The 24082-nt window shown below is 47.3% G+C and overlaps 1 protein-coding gene across 2 annotated transcripts; it reads right to left on the bottom strand.

Moving 5' to 3' along the window:
- Window positions 1–854: 854 nt before the first annotated feature.
- LOC136775387 (T-box transcription factor TBX20-like) lies at window positions 855–23664 on the bottom strand. 2 transcript variants are annotated; one of them, XM_066730115.1, is made up of 6 exons: window positions 23402–23664; window positions 19701–20085; window positions 15968–16241; window positions 10705–10872; window positions 9915–9994; window positions 855–2166 (listed from the first exon to the last, which is right to left on the bottom strand). In XM_066730115.1, exons 1-6 carry the CDS (start codon window positions 23631–23633, stop codon window positions 1695–1697), a joined length of 1611 nt encoding a protein of 536 aa, XP_066586212.1. In that variant the 5' UTR covers window positions 23634–23664; the 3' UTR covers window positions 855–1694. The 2 variants fall into 2 exon arrangements, with proteins under 2 accessions (XP_066586212.1, XP_066586220.1); XM_066730123.1 differs by having other exon boundaries at window positions 19701–20082.
- Window positions 23665–24082: the final 418 nt, after the last annotated feature.

Raw genomic sequence — 24082 nt, 5'->3', positions numbered from 1 at the left:
CCCCCCTCCTCAAAATGTCCAACGGAAGCAAAGTAGAGAAAAGACGGGCAAGGAAGCAGAGTGACGGGAAAGCAGGCGAAATTTTCGAGTTTCTTCCCTCGTCGACATCTCAACGTTTCTCGCATTTCGATCGAGCCCTGCTCCGGTTCTCACGCGACCGACAACTATCAGGATTAAAGTCTGGCCTTGAGATAAATCGTTGACGCCTCCGGGAGGTATAATTATCCTGAAACGACCGGAGCAAGATTGCTGCAAAGAACGACGTTGGAGTTTCCAATGATGGAGCTCTCTTGAAAAACGAATGTTGATGCGCGCGAGCGGTATGGTACATATAGAATTTCATGATGCCTTACTTACCGCGCTCCTGCGGGAGAGAACACAGGCAGAGAGTGCTCGAAGAATCGAAGGCCGGCTGCTCGCTTGTAAAGTGGCTGCGTCTAAAAATAATTGCTCGCTGACAGGCCGTGAAATGAATTTATTTAATTTTTCGGATAGGTACGAAAGAATTACACGGTAGTTGAAGGTGCGATGAAGCGTCCATCGAGAGTCGGTGGAGTCGCTGGAAAATTCGCGCGGTAGAAAATAAATATGCTCTTGTAAATGTAATACTATATATATATATATATATAATATATACGAAGCGAAATAAATGGCCTGGAGGCAATTCTCGCCATTGCCTTGCCGAATCGATTCTTCCCCACACCGTGTACCCCGATGAGTTTCTCGCCGATAAAATTCGGCTCGCTCGGTATCTCGTCGAAGAGAGGATATTTTACGGGATAAAATAATAGGACGGAGGGGGTAGAACATGAGTTGGACGGTAAATCAAAATAACGTTGTTTAATGAAAATTCATTTATTTTTCTCTTTGCTACATCGAGAATACGGCGATTAAAGCTACTCGCTACCATAAAATGTTTTATGTACAGGCATCTTTGTCTTTCTTCTCTCTCTCTCTCTCTCTCTCTCTCTCTCTTTCTCTATCTCCGTCTCCGTCTCTCTCGAAGATGCGTTAATACTATCGCGGTATATCATACAACTATCGAGTCTTACTCGCTTCGTCTCTCTCGCATCACGCTTACATCACAACAAGAACGTACCTCGGCCAACGATGCTTAAAACATCTATGATAAGTGATTATGTACAGAGTTCAAATTCCCTATGGGATTTTTCGCTGTCGAAAAATTCTTGACCGAGAGAACGAAAAACATCTACGATTACGTTACACCGAGCAAAACCAGTACGAACCAGCTCCCAAGCGTTGTCGAAACAAATAATAACAAACTAATCGTCCAATACTGCCTGAAAACGGTGTAAGATCAATAACGTCCGCGGACGTTTGGCTAGACTCAGTCTGGGATCGCACGAAACTAGAAACGTGTATTCGCTATGCGTAAATGGGAAAAGGGACGAAATAACGAACAACAGCCTCTCCTCTTTTCCGTATACGGATGAGAAACGACGAGTCTGTGCGCGAGCAACTACGCAGTTTAACGAGAGGTTTATTTATGGTGATGAGGGAGTCATGGGGGAGGAGGGGGGGGGGGGGAGGGATTATCTTTGGCTGCACCATTGTCAGTATCATAGTATAGCATAGTCGTGGCGTATACCGAATTGAACCTGGCGATAAAAGTAAGACTGTTAAGCCTAGCTCGGATCCGTATCGGATTTAATTGGCGAGACGAGGCTGCCTCGCTAGTTCGGAGAATTTGGTCGAGCCCTTAATCTCGGGGGGGAGGTGGCTGCCGCTGGATAAGGGCTGTACCGCACAGGACTGACTGCCGATGCGGAGCTTCTTCTGGAGATCATTGCGGAGACTGGTTGTGGCTGCCAGGGCCAAGGAAGCGCTGCCGGGCCGGAGCCAGCCAAATAGGGGAACCCCGGGTTCGGGGGATACCCCGGGGACGCCCCGGTGCTCCCTCTGTCGACGGCGCCGTAAAGCAGAGCCGCGGAGGCCGGTAGCCACGCTGGAAGTCCATGACTATCGTGGTTCTGTTGTTGCTGTTGTTGTTGTTGTTGCTGCTGAGACTGCTGCACACCCAAAGCGGCTGCAGCCGCTGCGGCCGCGGCGGCCGCCGCCGGAGATGACATCGCTAAATGCTCGTACAGTCTGACCGATGGAACCCCGCACCTCACTAATTGCTGCTCCATCAGGTCCAAAGGATCTCTGAAACAGAAGAAACGAAGACTGACTCGTAACTACCGAATATCACTGCGAAATGACGAGTCGATCGCTCGGAAACGGATAATAACAAATCGGTGAGAGAGTTGTGTGTGATTCTGCCCGGGGCGCCACCACTGCGAGGGGGGAACACAGAATGGCAGGTAATTAACTTAGCAGACATTTTTCTGCCAGAGACGCGGAGCACCGACTCGTCCGTCGGGAAAGGGAATCGCGGGAAACTGTGATGGGTGATTCGACAGGTTAGGTGGGTGCGCGCGCAGCTTGGCTGCGCGCGCATGCGCAGGCGCGTATCTACGGATAGAAAAAAGGGGCTTAATTAGAGTTAATTGCGGACGATTGTGCGCCGCTTACGCTTTGCTTCGTTAATATTGGCAGCTACGCTAACGAGCGAATTATTGGCTCGAATCGTGGTCGAGGCCAGTCTCGCTCGTGCGTTTTGACATTGCCGATGCCGATGCCGATTGCGAATGATAATTAATGGTGAGTGAGTGTCCTGCACCGTCATTTCCTACTTTCGTGATTGCACGCGTACTATCTTAACGTCTCTCTTAATTATCGAGAAGACTTCATTGTAAAATACGAGAACAGCTTTGCACGTGCAAAATCCATAATTACTTTCGGTTTTCGAGCGCGCAAGGGTACGGCACTGAGGGGATCGAACTGAAGTTAGCAGTAGCAGGTGAAGCAGCAGCCTATCTTTTCTCTCTCGCTTTCTCGCGATTTTCTTCCTGGCCAATCGCCAAGCAGCGCTTACGAAACACGCCTTTCGCTGCTTCGACTACAGCGAAAGTAATTAAAAATAAATTAACGAAAAGAGACCTTTCCTACGGATGGATCGAGATGATTCGATTGGAGTCGAGGGAACGAGGGAGTATTTTTGGCTCGTTCAATTACGTTGTTCATACAATTCAATCACTGTGCTATAACGCGATGACCTTTTGTCCCCACGGATGTGTGGGTCTCGGAGGTCCAATAGCGGACAGTTTTGGGGGGGCTAAAAGGGGAGCTTCAATGAGACGTGGTGTAATCGATCACTTAAAGCGTTGGTGATTCTGGACGATAGGATTGTGCGGTGCATTAAGGACGGTAGATGAGAGAATTGATAATGGGAGAGTGGAAGGCTGCGAATGATAGAGGTATTTTTGGAAAGGCGACGGATTAAGCGTGTAAAGAAGAAGAGGTAAGGTTAGGAAGGTAGGTAGAGGTATATATACGAGTAGGTAGTAGGCAGGTATAAGATAGGTATATATATATATATATATATATATATAGATATATAAGGTAGGTGAAAGAAGTTAAGAACAATGGAACTGGTGGTGTGCATTTTGCGAGTCTCGGTTACCGCTGCCGAGCTTCACTGCTTAGCGCGTAACATGACACTCGAGTTATGTGTATATACACACATACATACACACGTTGCTCGCGCGTAGCAAAAAGCGAGCGAGTCCCCGTAGTCGAAGGGAAAAGGGCGAAGGAAGGGAAAGGGATTAGGGGGCCCCGGGCTAATCGTCGTCCGCGTTTGGACGTGTCGGACCACACACCGCACCGCTTCCACTCTCCCCCCCCCCCCCTCTTCCTTCCTTCCTTCCTTCCTTCTTCTCAAACTTTTTCGTCGCCATTTCCTACGCTCCGTTACGAGCAACCGGATTTTTTGACACATCGAAACCCGTTCACTTCCGGTCATCCGACCGTTCCTCCGCGGCAATGTTTCAGGATTATTACGTCGCGAGAGGTTATTTAACATCGCAAATTACGGATTTACTGGACAATAAAGTCGAAGCATCTTGGTAAGCCTGCGGTATTAAGATATTTCGAGCGCCAGGTGTGGGGAATTCGATTCCAGGTAAAAACGACACATCGATACCGATCGCTGTCCGAGGATCCCGACTCCATTAAGTTATCCAATCATCGATAATACGCGCGACTTATTTTAGGGACTTGATTCGGTAAGTATATATATATATATATAAAGATCTTGATGTCGAGGAAGAAAACGGCAGCTGGTACTTTGGGGATCGATTGACGAATATAATATGCATGTATATATATATATATATTTATACAAATTAGAGAGAGAGCGACTACTAGCAGCTCCGAACTAGCATAAGCGGAAATGAATTAACGGCGTCTATGCATTAGGTCGTTCGTAATTGCTGCAGGGTGCTGCCGGCCTTGAATTATATCCTTAATGTTTTCATAAAGCTTCCTTATGTACAGACAATAAAAGCCCTAATTGCAGCGGTTCGCGCGGACCCCTATTAAAGTATACACGGCGCTCCTGTAATTGTTACACCGCGATAAATATTCCTCATCGATCTGACGAGTCCGCGCGTTTCCCCATAATAGCGCGGTTACGTTCCAAACGCTCTAATTAGAGCTCACCGCCGTTAACCATTAAAACACCTATGACGTTTGAGGTTATGTTCATCCTCTTTCTCTCTCACTCACTCGCTTTTTCACTATCCCACTCTCGCGCACTAGGTTTAAAAGCACCGTTCCATTCCACTACACACACAATTATTTCAATAAATAAGATCAAACACCAATAATTGCGAAGAATCCTCCGCACCTTTTCTTCCTCTCACTCCGCTAAAGCGATAATTACGGCCTGGCGATGATAAGGGACAAAGAAAAAGAGAAGAAAGAGAGATGACCGTTGATGAAAAAGAAAATAGCTTTCTTAAAAGCGAGCGTCAAGTTCTTTGCGTCGAGCAAACCGTACTCAAGGATCTGCGAAGAAGGTGCGTCGTTTCTCACGCGATCCTCTTTACCGGTGGTGTCTAATCGTCACGAAGGATGTTTAACGCCACCTATCGATCTTCGGGGGACGCGAAAATCGCTCGAGTGAAACCACGCTAATGGCTCGAAGCACGAATCTCGATAGTTAATTGTGGCAGCGAAAAAGGCTGGAAAAGCGGAAGAATCGGAGAAGAAACGCACGACCTTCCAGGTTGGATTTGCGAAAAGTCGAAGAATCTCGCAGCAGTTGGCGATATTACGAGTCTCCGTGGAATTTCGTGGAACGGCGCTCTGTTATTCTCCGCCTATCCCGCGGCTGACACAGAGTATTAGGTAAGTGGTAGATAATAATAGGTTACACCCCGCTGATGGCCGAAGGTAGTCCATCGTCGAGGAACGCTTCTTATAAACCGTGCACACACAACAGCTCTTCGAGCAATTCTTCCCTGCAATTGGACTCTGGCCCGTATGCCCGCTGACACACGAAACGCCGCTACTCGGAGACAGAACTAAGCATCCGTCGTGAAACTCGACCGGGAGTGAGGTTAGAAAAACGAAAACATTCGAGAGAGCGAAGGAGTTGTAGTTGTGAGGAGGATTCGTTGTACTTTTTAGGGCAGAAATAACGAACTATGCAAAGAACGGATTGTTCGTTGCAATTGGAATGTGGTCTATATGTTTGTTGACACAGGAACTGTGTATCGATCGCGAAATTCGACCGGGAGTGAGGTTAGGGAAAATGAAAATGTAGGAGAGAGCGATGGAATTGGTAAAATTTATGGAAAGGATTCGTTGTACTTTTTCAGGGAGAAATAACGAACTAGGTAAAGAAGGGAATATTCGTTACAACTGGAATGTGGTCCGAATGTCTGTTGACACACGAACTCGGAGACAAAACTGCGCACCGATCGCGAAACTTGACTGAGAGTGAAGTTACAAGAAACTAAAACACAGGATAGTACAAAGGTATTAACAGATAAGAATTGAATAATTCATTGCAATTGGAGATACTGTATTGTGGTTCGTACACTCGTTGACAGGTGAATTTTACTCGGAGATGAAACTATGCATCCATCGTGAAATTCGAACGAGAGTGAGGTTAGAAAAAACGGAACACGGAAGAAAGCGAAGAAATGAATAAAACTCGCGAGGAGAACTAGTTTTCCATTTTCTGGGAGAAATATCAAACTGAATAAAGAATAGAAAATTCTACCTTGCAATTGGGCCGTGGCCCGTAAGCCCGTTGACACACGAACGGTGCTCGGAGACAGAACCGTGCATCGATCGTGAAACTCGGCCGAGAGCGAGGTTAGAAAAAACAAAAACAGAGCAGATAGAGCGAAGAAAGAAGTAAAACCTGCGAAAGGGACTCGTCGGACTTTTAAAGGGAGAAATAACGAACTGGATAAAGAATGGAATAAAGCGAGATGAGAAAAAGAAAGAAAGAGAGAGAGAGAGAGAGTGTGTAACAGCGAAGAAATTAATAGCCATAAAATATGAATAGAAATTAGCAGGTTCGGGGTGGCGTGACGCGTTTGCTCGCTCATTTCCTTTCGGCGCGTTGAAAAACAACAAAACAACAGAAAATACAGGCGAGCCTGTAATTTAGCCGGCTGCCGCCGAGCTTGCCGACGCGCGATCGTGCTGCTAGTGTGAGCCTCCGATGGATACCTATAGCTATCTCACACACTCTCGCGTCGATCTTCTCTCCCTGGCAAATACTCTCTCTCTCTCTCTGGCTCCTTTTATCTTGGCTAATAGAGGCGCGAGCGTACGTGTACTGCTCTCTTCCTCGGAGTTGTTACAACACACATACATAATTGTGTGTATGTGTGTGTGTAAGAAAGTCTGTTGCCGTTCGCTGAACGCTCGAGCCATCATGGTCGTCGCACGGTAGGTATGGTAGGTAATGATCCGGTAATGACCCTGACGCCTCGGATAGCCGATGCGTGGCGCGCGGACCAACTCTTTCAGCTTTCCTCTTCCTCTTCTTCCTCCTCTTGCAACCCCCCCCCCCCCCTCCACCCTCTGCTACACGCCTAAAGCCTCGATGATGCACGGCGAACCCTTTGTTTTTGCCTTTTAAACGACGGTTATTAGCTCCATAGCAGCCGCGTCCCGGCCACTGCTCTGCCTCAATTCCCCAACGCCCCCCCCTCTTTCCTCTTTCCTACAAGACCCCACGCTTCCTTCTCTTTATTCGTTCAATTCGCCTTTTCTACCAATTCTCGAGTTTCCTCTCGTCCCGTGTATTACGTACGTTCCAGTATGTACAGAGTTCTCTAATGAGACTCTGCCGTGGAGGTGTCTGTCCACGATAAAGTCGATGCCGACGATAGTAGCGATGATTACGGGGAGTGGATGTGGAGAGAGAAAGAGTGGGGGGGGGGGGGGTGGAGGGGGAAAGAGAGCAGGGCCAAAGCGGCAGCGGTAATGACAGGCCGTCCGCTCTCGAAGCTAATATAGATGAATGCCCGACCCTTCTCGCCCGCGGATCAGTTCTCTTGCTCTCTATATATTGTATATATATATATATATATATATATATAGTATATATACATATGTACTGTAAAAGTCTTACTCATTTATTCCAACAACTCTGTAAAACGACTCGACGAATCAGTCTTATTCACGTTTGTAATTTACGTTAGAGACTTTGCGCACTAGCCGAAATATGGGCGAATAGTTGGAAATATGGTCATGAAGTGGTGAGGTGAGAGAGAGAGAGAGAGAGAGAGAGAGAATAGGTGCAGGAGGGGGGGGGGGGACGGAGAGCAGCAAGAGCCGGAGGGCCATCTATCTATCAGCGCCGGCGTGAAGTGGGCGGGAGCATGCGCAGTATTGCCCTGTACGGCCGCTCTCTCATTAACTCGGAACGCCGCCGCCGGAGCTGGAATCGCTGCTGCAGCGATGCATCCGTCGTGTTTCCAGCTTCGGTCAGCTAGCAAAATCATCCTTGCAAATACCCTAGAAATACTGGAAGAATTACATTGGGAGAGGGAACGCGAGAGGTGAGTAGGGTTGATCCTTCGAGTGGCTGGCCAATAAAGCCAGTCTGCCATTGAAAAATCCAGTGACGAAGCAGAATTTTGGTGGTCTCGGAGAGGTTAGGCAGGTGCTGATTTTGGGAGGTTCGCTCTCGGGATTGACAGTGTTTCGACCAAAGATCTTGGACCCTACTTTAGAAACCGAACATCTCCCCCTGACTCTCTCTCTCTCCGTGAGCCCCTCGCTTTTTAGATTTTCTCGAAAAGAATTCGACAAAATCAGTCGGCAGCCGCGGTAATAGCGTCGAGCACCTATGCTGGCATCCCTCGAGTCGCGGTTAGGTTAGTTCCCGCAGTTATTTTTACAAATGGGGATGCCCAGATGTTGGGAACGCCCTTTGCTTCTCAGAAGTACATTAGAGATCATCTCGTCCACTTTATACTTCTACAGGACTTTCGAGCTGACTGTCGTCGTCACGCCCCTCAATTTACACGTGGCTGTTCGTCCAGTTCGAGTAGACGACTGTACGTTGCGTTGTTTCGCGCGGGACTTTTGCCAATCGGCAGAAAAGAATAAACGAGAAGGAAGGAGCCTCGTGTTCCTCCCATAATCGCCTTGTCATCATCGTCGATTCGCAATTATCACATCGCAATGATCCTCGTCGATACGGAACTCGCGAAGCAGGTGAAACGTTTCACTCTGCAAACAGCGTGGCAAAAATAAGCCGATGGAATCTCCCGCGGCGAGAAACGACTTTATTGGAAGTTCGATATCGCATCGGCTACCTTGCCATTTGCATAAAACCTTGAATTGTGATCCCTGAATCGGTACGGTTGTCGTTAACAATTTAGTGGGCGTGTTCGTACAGCACAGTCGCCTCTCTGCGTCTCTCCGGCCACTGCTTCTCTCCCGGTTGTTCGTTACAGCGCGGAGCTCGATAACGCGCTCTTCGGAAAGTTATTCCCCGTCGCGTCCATTGAGACCCTCGGGACGCCTCGATCGATGAGAAAAATATGGACTCTCGGACGGATCGTAAAAGCCAGCATTCTGCACTGCCGGATTGGTCAATAAATATGCAATGATCATTTAAGAGACGTTAACAAGAACATCGTTTAATACAAGAGCACGCGATTAATATTCACGCTCGATAGATTGAAAAGATGCGACTATATACCTGCTGCTCGTTTCTTACTATATTTATAATAATCTCTTATCAGCAGCGTGGCTATCGGATCTTTCATTTTAGCCGGTTATGCCGGTACACTCTGGCTGCTGCTGACTTCTGTGTATTCAACGTGGAGAGAGTGAGTGAGAGCTGTATAGGGGGGGGGGGGGGGGGGAGAGAACGCAGGTGCACCGTCATTCATGCAGATAGATGATCGTGGATAACCCGTGAATCGCCGCCTGTGCATGCTTGCCAGGGATCGACTATGGTTTCGTTTAACGCCTAACCGATAAATTTCCGCCTTCGTTACGCACGGATACAAAAAGCCAACGTGCTCCACTGGCTCAATTAGCGTTTGCGAATTTGCGTAACAATCGCTCGTGAGACAGCGTTGCGAAAGCGTTGCATGGCCGCTCGAGTCCCGATCACGAAACAATTGCCGAGCAGCGGATTATACCATTTGCCTCGAAACGTATCGAATGTCCTGTGGTCATGCGATCGTGCGATGCTGCTGTGCCGTACGAGAAACGAAAAGACGCTATTACGCCGAGTGTTTACACGCTCTCGTAATAACCTTTTATTTCATCGAATGGCAAAACGGTTACCGAACGAGTTACGTCCTCCCTCGAGTGTGTGTGGCTCTTCTTCGAGCAGGACTCTCCTGGTCATGCGATCTCCGGACGAGGAAGACTCGCTTGGACACGAAAACTAAACTGTCCGATTATTTACGAGACGTCGCATTTAATTACGTAACTCTGTGGAAAAAGCCTCGGTACACGTTGGCTATCATTGTATCGATGTTCGTGACCGGGTTCTCGCTAACAAAGCAAAGCGTTACCTGTTATCAAAATCAGTCAGCCTAGACGAGTCCCTGAAACCCTTGGCGAATGGATTGCTGTCGATTTTCAGTCTTGTTATCTGGAAATGTTTATTAAAAGTGAAGTTTTAGTGTTTGGGGTATTGCGATTTGAGGTAAAGGGTGCTTGGTACGCCCCTGAGGTGGAAGGTAAGTTTGTCTGAGTAACTCTTAGAGGAATGCGAATATTTCGTTTCAAGCTGGATTTACGCGTAGCGACGCGATGCTTTGAGAGATATTGTGTTATTTGTGTATACCGGTGCGATACAATACGATATGAATATGTATTGTACTATTATAGTGAATGGAGAAAACGACTTTTGACTCGTAAGCGTCGATACGTGTAAATCCACCCTAAGGCCCATTTCAGTGCAAATTGAAAGGTGCTTCGGAAAGATTCTGTGCAAAAACTCGTATCCTTTATAGTTAAGGGATCAACATTTTCTTATACGTTTATTTCGTGCTTTTGTTATTGTCAAATGGATCACCCTGTATATCGTGCATGTACAGGGGGCAACACTCAAGGCTCGCCAAAGAATGAACGTAAGAACTCACTCACCTCCTTAACTATAAGAGATATCAATTGTTTTCATAGAACCTTTCTAAACCCCTCTCCACTCGCATTCTTCAAGGTGCTAATCAAAAACCTGATATCTGTTATAGCTCCTGAGATATGTCGAGGATTTACATTCATGTTACGATGAGCCCTCAGTGGTAACACTCTGTATAATATATAATTCTATATATACATATATATACAGTATATTTTTACCAATTGATTTTGATAAGCCGTAACAGCAGTGAAGATAGCTTCAGGGAATATAAAAGTCTTGTGTTCTTCTTTTTGCAGATCAGTTATGTGAAGATTGCTATCATCGTTTTGTCGACATCGCACCAAGTGTATCCTCGGCTGGTATCTGTGCATCGAGTTGAGGACGATCTGGAAAAAGTCAATAGTAGCGACGAGTCAGTGCATAATTAAATTGTATGATATGGTGGAGAGCCGTTAAAAAATACTGGCAATGGAGTTGTGGCGAACGCTAGAGTTTTATACGAGTAATTTATAGTATGGGTCTAAAAGAAGAAAAACTCGCTAATGCAAGGTAATTGCACGAGTGCAGAAAAAATAAAAATAAAACGTGTAGACAGTAGAACAGTCTGGGTAGTACCAGGAATAGGTTTGAATAAGGTATAGCTGTAAGCAAGGTAGCAGGGGTATATTGTCAACGCAGAGCAACGTATTCCATGGAAAGTTTTGGTATAACGCTTATATTTCATGAAGCTGTCAATCAAGTTGGGCGTAGCTTCTGGCAATAATACTAATACCGTATTTTCATTGGAACGACGTCAAAGGCTTTCATTAGACATTCATCGGTGTATATATAAGATGAGAGAGGAAGAGGGAGCGAACGATACATAATCCCTCTCTCCGTCCCCCTGGATTTTAGCAGCAATTCCACTTCCGTGCACATTTCTACTAGCTGGGATAGCATCGACTGTGCGTCGGCGAATGGCAAAGTTACACGTATCGATTTGCTGTCTGAAACAATGTGGCACGATGAAACACGTTCCCTGCAAGGTGCGCATCATACGTGTGTACCGACGCACGCTTCGGCTTTAATATGCCATGATTCGAACCTTGCCATTTCTCAACGCAATTTCACCGACCGTGCAAACTTTTCAGTCTTATCCTACACTCGGTCTGCGGCATCCTCCATGTGAAAAGTTTCGTGGCCACGACCGAGTGCAGTGGAAATTGCGCGCGATCAGCGAGCACACCTCGTCAGCTGTGAAACAGCCTTCCATTCCCTGGCGAGACTTTGTTCCACATAACTTACCATTATAATGATCGTAAGAAAACAAACCTCTACAAAGTTGTCGTGTTACCGCGTTTTGCTTCTTACACCTCCATTATAAACTACATATTTCATGCGCCATAAGCTCGTGACTCTTTTAAAACACACCAATTCACTCGGTCTCCTTTTATGCGTGAGGCAAGTGAGAGCGAAGCGATATTTCTGTGCCATGCTTAAACATAATAATAATAATAATGGTATAATCAGGAAGAACAGATGGAGGTCGATAAAACGGCGGTTCGTTCGGTTATTAATAACGCGTTAAATTCCGGAAGTCAATTCGAGCGGCATATCTACATATTTATAATTAAGCCACGAGTAGTAGGAGCCGGTACGAGTTTGTCGTGTCAGTGGTGAACGTGAGAAGGGTTAGAAGAGGGGGGGGGGGAGGGGAGGAATACGTCGCGCGAGTCGTTAACAGCTTGCTTGCTTTTTGTTAATTACGAAATTTATATATCGGTAAGCAGAGAGAGAGAGAGAGAGAGAGAGAGAGAGAGAGATAAGGAGGGTCTCTGTGTGTTGTGACTCGGTCGAGCTTGTTAGCATACGCATAGTCAGGCAGGCATGATCGTCGAACGATCCTAGAAAGGGGTGTCCGATAACCGGACTTTGCGTATAACGCGTATATATATGTACTGCATTATCGCAAATATGAAATATGAAGGCGGCTGTGACGACGATGAAACTGCTGAAAGTTAACGGCTGCAGGTGGGAGAGCGAGAGAGACTTCCTCTTTCTCGCTTTTTTCAAGCCCCGTTTCTCTCCTTTCTCGCATCAGATAAAGCTGTCGTGCGCGCTTCTTCGATCCTCCGGCCCCTCTTCGGGATCCTCGCACACGAATGCACGCATACACGGAGTCGCCACCGCGCGCCGGAGGAAGAATCCAAAAATGGTTCACGGTGGACGCGCGAGCGCGCACGATTTGCTCGAGCTGATTTATCAAGCCATGTAATAGACGTTGATAGGAGCGTTACAGGAGCGATTTATAGTTATTATTCTGACGTTTTGCAGGTGACAAGGTGAGCGTGATGGCGATGGCGATGGCAATGGCGACGACGACGAGAACGACGAGGGTTGCGCAGTCGCAATCAACCATTCAGGTCGATGATCGATCCACTCTCTCTCGCCGGTGTTCCACCCACTGTGAATGAAACTTATGGAGCTACAAGCTACACTTTTCTCCGTGCTGGCGAGGAATCAGGGACGCGTCAATATTATTAAGCACCGGCAAGATTATCTCGCGGCTTCTCCCAATTAATTAAGGCATTTCGCTAGAGCCCTGCGAAAATTACTCCCATTATCCAGCCAGCTTTTAATCGATCAATTTTTCGACTCGGTCGCCTCGCGCCATCGGCGATTAGCCCGGAACCTGTTTCTCACCCGAAGGGAGAAACAAATCGTGCTTTTTCGTATCGCTGGAATGTGCGTAAACCAGCTCGTCTTTCCAATGGCCAAACGGGAACTCTGTATGTTTCCTTTAAATTTCTTCTTCTTCTTCTTCTTCTTCTTCTTCTTCTTCTACTTAACAACGAGTCAATGAAGCTGCTGCAGTCGGTTGCACAAAGCCAGCGTGTAATTATCCGCAAAGACTTGGAATTATAGGCATATTAATTAAACGACTGCGAGCGTAATTGAGCCAGGAATCCTGAGCTGGTTGTGGCGAGGTGTCCGATACCACTTCATTGATTATAACGCGCATTAAACTCGCGCACTCCAAAGAGCAAATTTCCTCCTTAGGTTAATCTCGTTTCTTTCTTCTTTTCTCCGGATGGTTTGTCATAAGTCTCCGACTCTTCTCAATTCCACACTTTCTCGTTAAATTCTCATCATACAAATATTTTCAATAGTAGTACGGATGCACGATACACGTGTGTATAGGAATATTTCCTCGCTATTGCAATTCAAATAATAAATTTCCTTCGATAATTAATTCTTTTTCTCATTTCTCCAGACGATTAGTCGTAAGAATCTCCGACACATCTCAATTTCATTCTTTCTCGTAAAATTTTCATCGCTTACTATTTCCAATAATAGTATAATACACTAAATACGTGTGCATAGGACCGATCACACACCGCTGCAGTCCAAAGACCAAATTTAATTCAATAATTAATTAATTATCTCATCTTTTCTCCGGTCGATTTGTCGTAAGAGTCTCCGACACGTCTCAATTCCATACTTTCTCGTTAAATTCTCATCGCTTACTATTTCCAATAATAGTATAATACACTAAATACGTGTGCATAGGAACGATCACACACCGCTGCAGTCCAAAGACCAAATTTAATTCAATAATTAATTAATTATCTCATCTTTTCTCCGGTCGATTTGTCGTCAGAGTCTCCGACACGTCTCAATTCCACACTTTCTCATTAAACTCTCATCGTTCTCCGTTTCTCGTGGGACGATACGCAATATGGCCGAGAATAGGAATGGTCACGCTGCTCCGCTCGGTCAGAAAAGCGTTGCCCGAATTGGAAGGTGTCCCGATGCAACCTGTCGCGCGTAGCCAATTTACTCGGGCCGCGGACAAGACTGGCCGAGCAGCGAGCTACGTGTCTCGCACAACATTCCGTTTAATTTATCAAGGCTTTCGCGTATCATTCCCTCTCCATCGCTCGGGAAGCAGCAAGCTGCGAAATGCAATATCTCCGAAGAGACATTCTCCGAGCGAGGAGATCGTGAGAAAGATTTTCTGAACGATTCGTGCCTTGAATCAACATTTCAACTACGAGCGATTCTAGCGAGATTCCCATCAACGCTTATCTATCAAGCGTGAAATGTCTAAACAAGGCGAGACTGAGAAAGTGTGAAATAAATGGAGTCCGTTGATTGTTGATCGCGATTTGCCAGTGGGATAGCAGCGGAGGCTCGCATGCCCCCCTCCAAGGCAGGTGGATGCTTGTTTTTGGACCACCGTGTAGTAGCCAACTCGCAGGCGGGGGTCTTATAATATCGCGTCATATGAAACGATGAAATAGTGGCCGTAGCGAAGGAATGTTCCCTCTACCACTCGAGTCGTCCAGTTGACTGCTGCTGCTGGTGCTGCTGCTGTTGCTGTGGTGTGTGCTGTATATATAACACTACTGCTCTTACCAAGCAACGCAGCAGCGCCAGTGTTTCTCCGTTAGCCTGCTGCACAGTGTTGGCACGACTGTGCGCGCATCCGTGACACACCGGCCCAATACCAACACCATCAGGAGAGCGTTAAACTCGCTCGCGCACACCTCAACAGTCACCAATCACCACCGGAACATTCGCTCTACGCTTCTCCAGTGACCGGATCCTTTCCCCTCTGCAAAAATCACACAACCTTCCTCCACCTCTTCTTATTCTTCCTTCTCTCCAATTAGTCGCGAAGCAGCGTCAAATTTCTTCGACTTCGAATCGACTCGATTCTCAATCTACATTTTCTTTGGGAAGAAAAAGAGAGAGTGAGTATTCTTCTGCGTCGAGTTATAAAAGTTAACGCACACGCCGCACACACACACACACACACACGTACGGAGGAAACAAACACAGGGACGAGTTTCGAGAAATTCAAAAGGATCGTACGAGGCAAGCGTGGGCTACCCGTGATCATCATGACAAAAGCTGCGAGCAAACATCCATTCAATTTATTAGCTTATAGGCATTTGCTGCATATAGCTATATAGTATAGGCCTGAACTATACCACCTACGACACACCAGTCTTGGCTATAATACATTTGACATTATGGCCGAGATAGCCCACCCCTCGTATTACTCCTCATTCCTCTCCTATTTGTGCAACAAATTAGGAAATTCCTTAGGCACCAGGGAACTACGAGTGATTTAATCGACTCGAATCTTCTGTCGAAATGCAGTATTTCTGAGCATCCTCTTACACGGCTTCTCATTACCATTCGTTAAGATTTCCACGGATCGCCGAACGCACGCCGTAGGAATATTCGCTCACTCGACATAGCTACTCGTAATTCTCTCTTTTTATTAGCCAGTTATCCGTAAACGACTTCGCGGGGACGTCGTAATATTTTATTCAATTTCATCAGCATTGTTGCTCTCGAGTCTCAAGTAGCTATATTTCAAAGCTTGGTAATTGTCCGAAAGATGTCGCTGTGCAGTCTCTCTCTCCCTCGCACACACACAAGCACAAAACACATACACGGAAGAAATCACACAGCGCTCCGGTAACTCACCTGACCGTGCTTATCCATGTCGTTGTTGGTCAATTTAACCTTCTCGAACGAGACGACTTGCTTCCTGAGTTGATCGCCGGTAAACGGCGAATCGGGATGAACGTAGAGTCGCGCAGGCGCAGGAGGATCAGCTTTTCCCGCCACCAGCCAAGAGCTTCTGTGATAGGCGTATCTGTACCTCTTGTTGTCAACGGGCACTATATCCATGAGTACCGCGTATCTGCCCTCGTTCTTCAGTCCACTGAACGAGACTCGACAGGTTGGAAACATCCGCCTGTATATATAGGTACATGTAAACAGAGAAAAAAAGCTTAATGTTTTTGTTTCGGTCGAGCATCGCGACTGCACCGGTCGCGTCAAAATATTAACCTATCGAGTGTTTGGCGTGCTAAATTCTGCTAAATTTCAAGCCGAGAGTAAGACTGGACGCGGCGATTGGTAATCGAGGCTGTCAAGAGGGAGAGAGAGAGAGAGAGAGAAAGGGGGGGGGAGGGATTGGTTATCGTTGGCGATCCCACGAGCTGCGAGCCGAGCAATTTCCATGGTGCGTTAGATCTCTGGTTGAAAGCTGCACTAACCTGCCCCGAGCCCACTTTGATTGAAAGGAACGCCCGCAGGCCTTTCAAGCTTCGTTACCGGCGTATCACCCTTGAACCTCGTTATACGCAGTCGACGTTTCAACACCTTCGAGACTCGGCCGCCCCGGCTAAACGGACGCAACGTCGTCGTCGAGCGAGCGGTACCCCGGAGGATGACGGAAGGAGGGACGTCGCGTCTGCCAGGCAGACGGACGTGTCGAGGTCGACCGATGATTTGTCCGGGACCTTGCAATCCTCGACTCAACAAGCGGTACTTGAGAAAAATCATCGAACCCGAGAGACCTTTCCTCGACGAGGAATTCCAGACGAGGAAGGCAGAGTGCGGCTATCTCACGCAGGGAGTCCTCCCGACGCGCCAACTACTGGGAGCGGACAGTATCGATCCTGATGAATCCGAAATTCCTCCTCCTCCCGTTGCTGCTCCTGCTGCTGCTGCGTCTCCTGCTGCAAAAGTCGCGTCGGCCTTGGAGGATACAAGATCCGCTCTCTGCGGGATTATATCCCGCGGCGTTGGCACTTCTGTGGATGCCATCAGCCATCATCAAACCGAACAGAGTTACAGCGACGAGTACTTAATCTCCATTCTGATCTACGCAATCTTCCTCGTGATATTAGCATTTTTCGCCTGGCAGAAGCCAACGTACGAGATCTACCTATACATTCAGATCTGTGGAATTTACGCGATGATAAGATGGAGAGACGTCAGAATGTCACTACTTTGAACGATCCATTTCCAAATTCATAAATTAAAACCGAGAGAGAATAGCCGTAACTCTTGTTTTCCAATTAAAATTAAAAGCTGGGGGAGCCAATTCCCACTGCTGGTGTAGTTTATCGTATTATGCGAGATGAGACAAGCATCAATAACCGTGCAATAGGCTTGTTAAAAACCGCACCGCTCGTCGAAATTCTATAGGTGCCACTCTGAAATCCCATCGTTCAAGGATCGACCGCAAGAGTCGTAAGAGATTCGGCGTGAGCGACCGCAAATGGTAAAGCGGTTGAAGAATGAAGCTTTAGCGGCGCGCGCACCCAATAATAATAATTCGCATTGGCGTGACAAAGCATCCGTAGCTGAGCGTTATTTTTCTATCTGTAGTAAACACCGTAAAGCAGTCCCCTCCCCTCCCTACCCCTCCCCCCTCCCCCCTCTCTTTACTTAGCAGCGACTGTGCCGTGACACCAAGAAACGTAGCACCGAAGGAGCACGGACGCCTCTCGTGATCAAAACTGCCAAAAACCACAAGCGATTGCCAACTGCCCAATAATGCCTATTCGGCTACTTACGTATACGTATATAAGTGCAAAACATACTTAATATACATCGAGCCCGATGCTCGGGTAGCCGTCGTTCCCTCGCCAATAAGCTCTAAGCTTGATTCGACGAATTTCGTATAAACACACTTCCCATTTGGTTACGTTTCTATTCGACGTCGTGGGGCAATAAATCATCGGTAAAATTGGCCGTCCCACTAGGTTAATTCAGGCTCGTTTCCCCACACGCGGGATAAGTGGAGATACATTGAGAGCTCGGCTATTAAGTATCGATGGTAATCTGGGCCGAATGAAAAAGCTCGGTATAAAGCTTTGGGACGATGAAAAAGAAAGAAGAGGGATTAAGCATGCTGGTCATTCCGTGAATACCTCAGGTGGCGTGAGCATTGTGCTTAACGAGGCCATAATGGCAGAAATACACTCGCGTAGAAACGAAAGCTCGGTCGTTTCCCCTTGGTTCTCGCGTTACAGCGAGAACCGGCATCGGTCCCTTCGAGTCCCGAGGATTTCGACGGAGAAGGGTCGGACAAATGGATTACGGAAGCACTGGATATTATACCGATCCAAACAACCATCTGAGTTACTCGATTGTTTGCCGAGCTAACGACTTCTCCGCAGTTTCTCTACCAGGTGGTGTCACTGTGTCTTATAATTACTTTGCTGCGACTGGCCGTACGATTCTTCGCGATAGCTTCTCCACTCACGACTCGCATTCGGCCCTCTGAATAGTATAGGTTAGGCGGTTCGTGCGCAGCGAACCCATCGAGCATCTGTGCGAGTGTATAATGTAGATTGCTGGCATCTTGATGAAGGGTTCGCGTGACGAGTAGTACCCTCTGTCCGCCTCGGTATCCTGCCTGTCTCTCTTCCGAGACTCGCTAGTCCACACCTTCTCCTCGAAAAGCTCGACAGAGAGCATTTTTTCCACCGCGAGTCGTTAGTACTATTTTAAGCCGCTGCGCGTCGCATCGTTCGCATACGTAGATACGCGCGCGTGCTCTCGATAAAGATTGCAATTGGTAGGTTGCGGAGCAGGCAGTAATAGGAAAAATAGCGACGCGTGGGAAACGAGTCGAGTCAAGTGAAGGGAGCCGGTCCTCCACGAGACCCCCGTCGCGCTACACAATTCCACCTGATTGGTCCGGATCCGTATTGTCACTGGCAAGACTGACGTTTCGTTCTCAGCCGGGATTTGCTGGCGCTCGGCCGACTAACGACGCTATTCGTAAGTCGCCTAACCTCTTCTTCTTCGCTTACTGTATCCCCCCCTCCCCCTCCCTCATCATCTCTCTCTCTGTTGTGCAGCACACATCGATCGTTTTTACCGCCTCGGTGCACACTCCCTAAACTGTGTTTTGCTCTCTTTATCGAGATTTAAGCGACGGTATGACGCGCTAGCCGGTAGCAGTTTGAAAGCTCGCGATCCAATCCAATCCCCCCTCCCTCCCCCACTGCGTATACGCTCTCAAATGAGCGACCTGGTCACGCATCCCGACGCGACGGCCAGCAGCTGCGGCCTGCCTGAACTTTATTAGCATACCTATAAAAAAGAGCGTTGTGTATCCACACGAGCATAAATGGATACGATAAATTACTACGAAAACTCCTTTAAATATCTCGTAAAACGTCGCTCTCGATGAAATCCATTAGTTCGGCTAGGCTGGTCGACGTCGGCTCTTTTTGTTGACCGTTGCCGTAATTTGCGCGCGTTTATTATTAGAACGACGACCACGCTGCACGGGCGAGCGAGCGAGTCCTAGCCAACTTATTGCGGTAAGAGTGTTCTTACTGCGACTCGATAATTAAGAGTGAATGAAAGCGTGTAAATCATAATCGAGTGAAATAAATCTGACTATTACCGTCCGGTTTTCGTGATGATCATCTCGGTTCCCAGATCGTTGAACTTGTCCCAGAGCTCCTTAGTCTCGAGATGACACTCGACGTCTCGTAGCTCGTCGGAGTTGCAGGTAGTTCGCCGTCGATGTTTTCTTTCTTGATCGGCGTCGTCCTTGCGAGTCGCAGCAGTCCCGTTCGGGTGATCCGACGAGCTACCGGAATGCACCGGTCCATCGTCGATGCTACTGCACTCCTCCACGTCCACGTCCACCTCCTCGTCTTCCTCGTTCGTCGATTTTTCGGTGCCCCCCTCGCTGAGACAGGCAGCGTCCTCGTCATCGGCCAGCAACGCCTCGTCCGTCACCACGGTCGCCGTTGCGACGATATTTACCGGTGATGCCCGAACTCCTACGGGCAAACAACAGAACATTCTACCTCATTGGCTGCTTTCGGAAGAAATCAGCCGCGCTCTCTATACCACGCATACGCGTGGTGCACCGTGCATTGTGTGCAGAGCCTAATGTTTTCGTCAACAGTATCGAGTTACGCCTGTGGCGAGCGATGTTTTCGTGTCGCGCGCTCTCGCGTCGATTATCGCTGCTCCCGCATTAGAGGTTAGGTAGACTCGCGACTACCAACGATCGTAAAACTGCACAACGGAATTTCTCGGCATAATTCTAACAGAAGATTCGTATTATTGTTACGGTCGAGGGCTTGCCAATGGAGCAACTTATCGAGACAACGGGAAAGCTAAACGAGGTGGAAGGAAACGCAGAGAGACGGCAAGGTAGGGATAATTAATCGAGCCAGGGCCACATCTGCCACAATCCGGCGCCTAATTAAACCGTCAGATTTCAAGAAAACATTAGCCTACCGTCTACCGCTATATCGAACGTTAATTGCGCGGGGCAGATAAGCATCTTTTACTCGGCGTCCATTTGCTACCGCGTACGACAAATTGATAGAGAGATAGATGGAGATTTATAATATCCAAGAGGAAGCAAGTGTTGACGAGTGAATCGACGTGAGGCATGCCAGGAAATGGTTCTCGCTCGCTATATCAGTCGGAATTGCGTGAGATTGGTCGCGCGTGCTGTGCTGTCTTGGTTTATCATCGTGCCACCTGATGCTCTTCTACCAAGTGTCGCGAACTTATTGAAAATTTGCCGTTGCGAAAGAATCGTACAAGAAAGGAGGCAATTTGAAAAAACATCGGGAATACGGTATTATAACGGACGCGTAGCACGGTCCGCCAAGCTCGATAGCTTCCCCCCCCCCTCTTTCCCCCCTTCCTCCACAAGCTTCCTCGTACAGTTTACACGTTCATGAACCGGTTCTTACCGAATCTTCGACTTTTCTCTGTCCACAGATTCAAGCGTTTCTCTACTTTTCTGCTAATAGTTTAGCTTTGTAGTCGACGTGGAAAAGAAGATATCGTAGGATACGTGTCTGGAAGGAAGGAAGGAAGGCGTTCGGACGCATCGCGTGCTGTTTGCGCATTGCGTGCGCGCACATCTGCGTGCAAAAGCGGCACGCACATATACGACTGGCTAATAATAACACCTATTTGCGCACGACGTCGGCGCAGAGTTGCACCGGTGGACGCGTTACCTCTTTGCGAATTCCTCCATCCCCTTATTGAGCCATTCAGATGACTACTTCCCGCGCGAAGAAACATTGCGCTAAACACACTCGCCCAAGAAAACTCACTTGCTTAACACTGTGCATTCTCACGCGTTATTCCTTCCCCCTCGAAAACTGCCTTCCTTTTCCTTCCTTCCTTCCTTCCTTTTATTCACTTTCCGTTCTCTTTCTCGCGCACGCACACTCTCAACAATAACCGAATTTTTGCGAAGATAGCACTCTCAAGAGTTTATAGGGGTTACTCGGGCACGCGCAATTTCCATATTTCAATCGGATAGGAGAACAAAAGCATGTAATTTTCGTGAAACTTTTCGGCGTTGAAATTAACACCTCGACTGGTTGCGTGTGAAGCGACGTCGCTTGGCATAATTGTCACGCAGCGGCACGCTGCCAGAATTCAGCTCTCTCTCTCTCTCTCTCTCTCTCTCCACGTGCTTTTGGCGATATATTTCATGCACTTTGATGGAAGCGAGTCGTCAACTTCTTTCTTCGCGCTTTCCATGAGAGGCGATAAACCTCACTTTGCCACTACTCGGCAATCGAGTTAATATAATTGAAGATATAAGTGAATAAATGTGGTGAGTAACATTTCTTCAGTTTTATCGTATTTGGTAATCTTATTGTATGTAGTAATTTTGTATATCAACGAGTTGTGTACAATTTTTAATTTAATATAATTCAAGAAAAGTATGAATAAATGTGTGGTAAGTAATGTTTTTCAAGCTTTATTGTACTTGTTAATCATATTGTATCTAGTAATTTTATATATCAATAAGTTGTGTGCAGTTTTTAATTTAAAATAATTGAAGATATGAGTGAATAAATGTGGTAAGTAACATTTTCGAGTTTTATTGTAGTTGATAATCTTATTACATCCAGCATTTTTATATATCAATGAATTGTGTGCAGTTGTTGAGTTAATATAATTGAAGCTTTGAGTCAGAGAGAGAGAGAGAGAGAGAGAGAGAGAGAGAGAGAGAGAATAAATGTGGTAAGTAGCACATTTATCGAGTTTTATTGTACTTGGTAATCTTATTTTATCTAGTATATTTATATGTATGAGCGAGTGTTATACAGTTGTTGATTTAATATGATTGAAGAAAAGAGTGAATAAATGTGTGGTAAGTAATGTTTTTCAAGTTTTATTGTACTTGGTAATTATATTGTACCTAGTATTTATATATACATATCAACGAATCGTACACAATTTTATTTACTTTGCGAAATACCAATTGATACAAGAGTCCAAGACACTCGTCTCTTTTTAGTAGCAAGTGGAAGAGGAAGGTGAATTATCCCGTAATTAATATTTTGCGACACAACACCTGAGATAGGTTTGTGTGCTAAGAAAAGTGGCGTAAAGTGGCGAATAAGGCTCGGGTAAACGGGACGACAATGAGCTCCCTGCCGGAAGTTGTCCGTGCATGCAAAAGGATTTAAAAGGCCCTCCTCCTGCGTCAAGAAGGTGGTCCCACCTTCGACGATCTTAAGACCAGAAGAAATATGACCGAGCTACTGACGTCAGCTTCCTTTTGCAACGTCCGACACTCGACCACCCAGTATCCTGTCACCACCACCACCCAACCGCTCCAGCAACGTTCCTCAAAGGGATCGACATATTGGACCTAAGCGATCGCGTTACAAGCACGCGCGTCTCCTTTTATCTACCCCAAAAAAAAGCCACAGCTGGACGACCAAAAGTTACACAACAAGCGCAAAAACCTCACACAGATGCTCGCCTCTCGGGGCAAGATTTCCTCGTGAATCAGTCACGTCTAGCACGGTATGTATAATATACTAGATCACTATCCGTTCAGCGTCTGCAACCGGTCATTAATTCTGGTGCGAACAGGTAAAATTTACGCGCAATTTGTTGGCAACAATTCGTAGCGAAACGCTTCGGCTCTTGCCAGCAAACTTGCCCTTTCATTTGCATCGAGCTGACTCTGCATCACCGCTAATTGCCTTACCGTCTCGTTTCGAATTTAGATCTTCGTTCGCCGAACGCGTCAGGGAGCAAGAATTACCGTCGCTAGTCGAGCGAGCGAGAGTGAAGAGGTTAAATAAGTTGATAACTCACGATGTTCGAGATTGGACGCAGAAACGAATCCCTTGCCAGTGGGACATTCGAGGTTAGTGTCTGCCGTGTCGGCGGAATCTGCGGAATCACCGGTAGCCGCGGTTGCGGCTGTAGCAGCATTACCGATGCTCTGCAAATGGTAATGTCCTCCAAAGGACGATGGAGCCCTGGGCGCCATGATGGCCGCGATGCTGAAGTCCGTCGCTTTACCCCTCTCCCCCTTCGCAGGCATACCTCCTCCTCTCGCAGACGACACGATCTCTTTCGCGGTTCTCTTTCTCCCCCCCTCCTCCTCCTCCTCCTCCTCGTCCTCCGCCACCACCACCACCACCACCACCTCCTCTTCTTCTTCTTCTTCTTCTTATCTCTATCTCCAACGTTGCTCAGCTTCAACTATCTCAACGATAGCCTATCTTTCACCAAAGTCCGATGTCCCTCACGCGCGCGGAAAAATTCTCACTCTCTACACCTGTTCATTACTCGTGGAACTCTCCCCGTCCGTGGAGAAGCCTGACAGGAGGGCGCTATATGACAACCTAACCTCTCGCTCTCTCACTAATTTCACAGTATTCGCGCACTGGCCGTCAGAGACGAGAAGATGGAGTTTTGGCGAGAAGAGGCGTCTGGTAAGTAGCAAACGCGACGGAGTGGACGAATCGTCGTCGTCGCGGTATGGAATGT

This window comes from Prorops nasuta, unplaced genomic scaffold, assembly GCF_024137725.1.
Source record: "Prorops nasuta isolate Cenicafe-Biocafe unplaced genomic scaffold, Cenicafe_Pnas_1.2 PNAS00002, whole genome shotgun sequence".
Lineage (NCBI taxonomy): Eukaryota > Metazoa > Arthropoda > Insecta > Hymenoptera > Bethylidae > Prorops > Prorops nasuta.
Note: the sequence above shows the minus strand (reverse complement) of the source record. Positions and strands in the feature narration are given on the sequence as shown.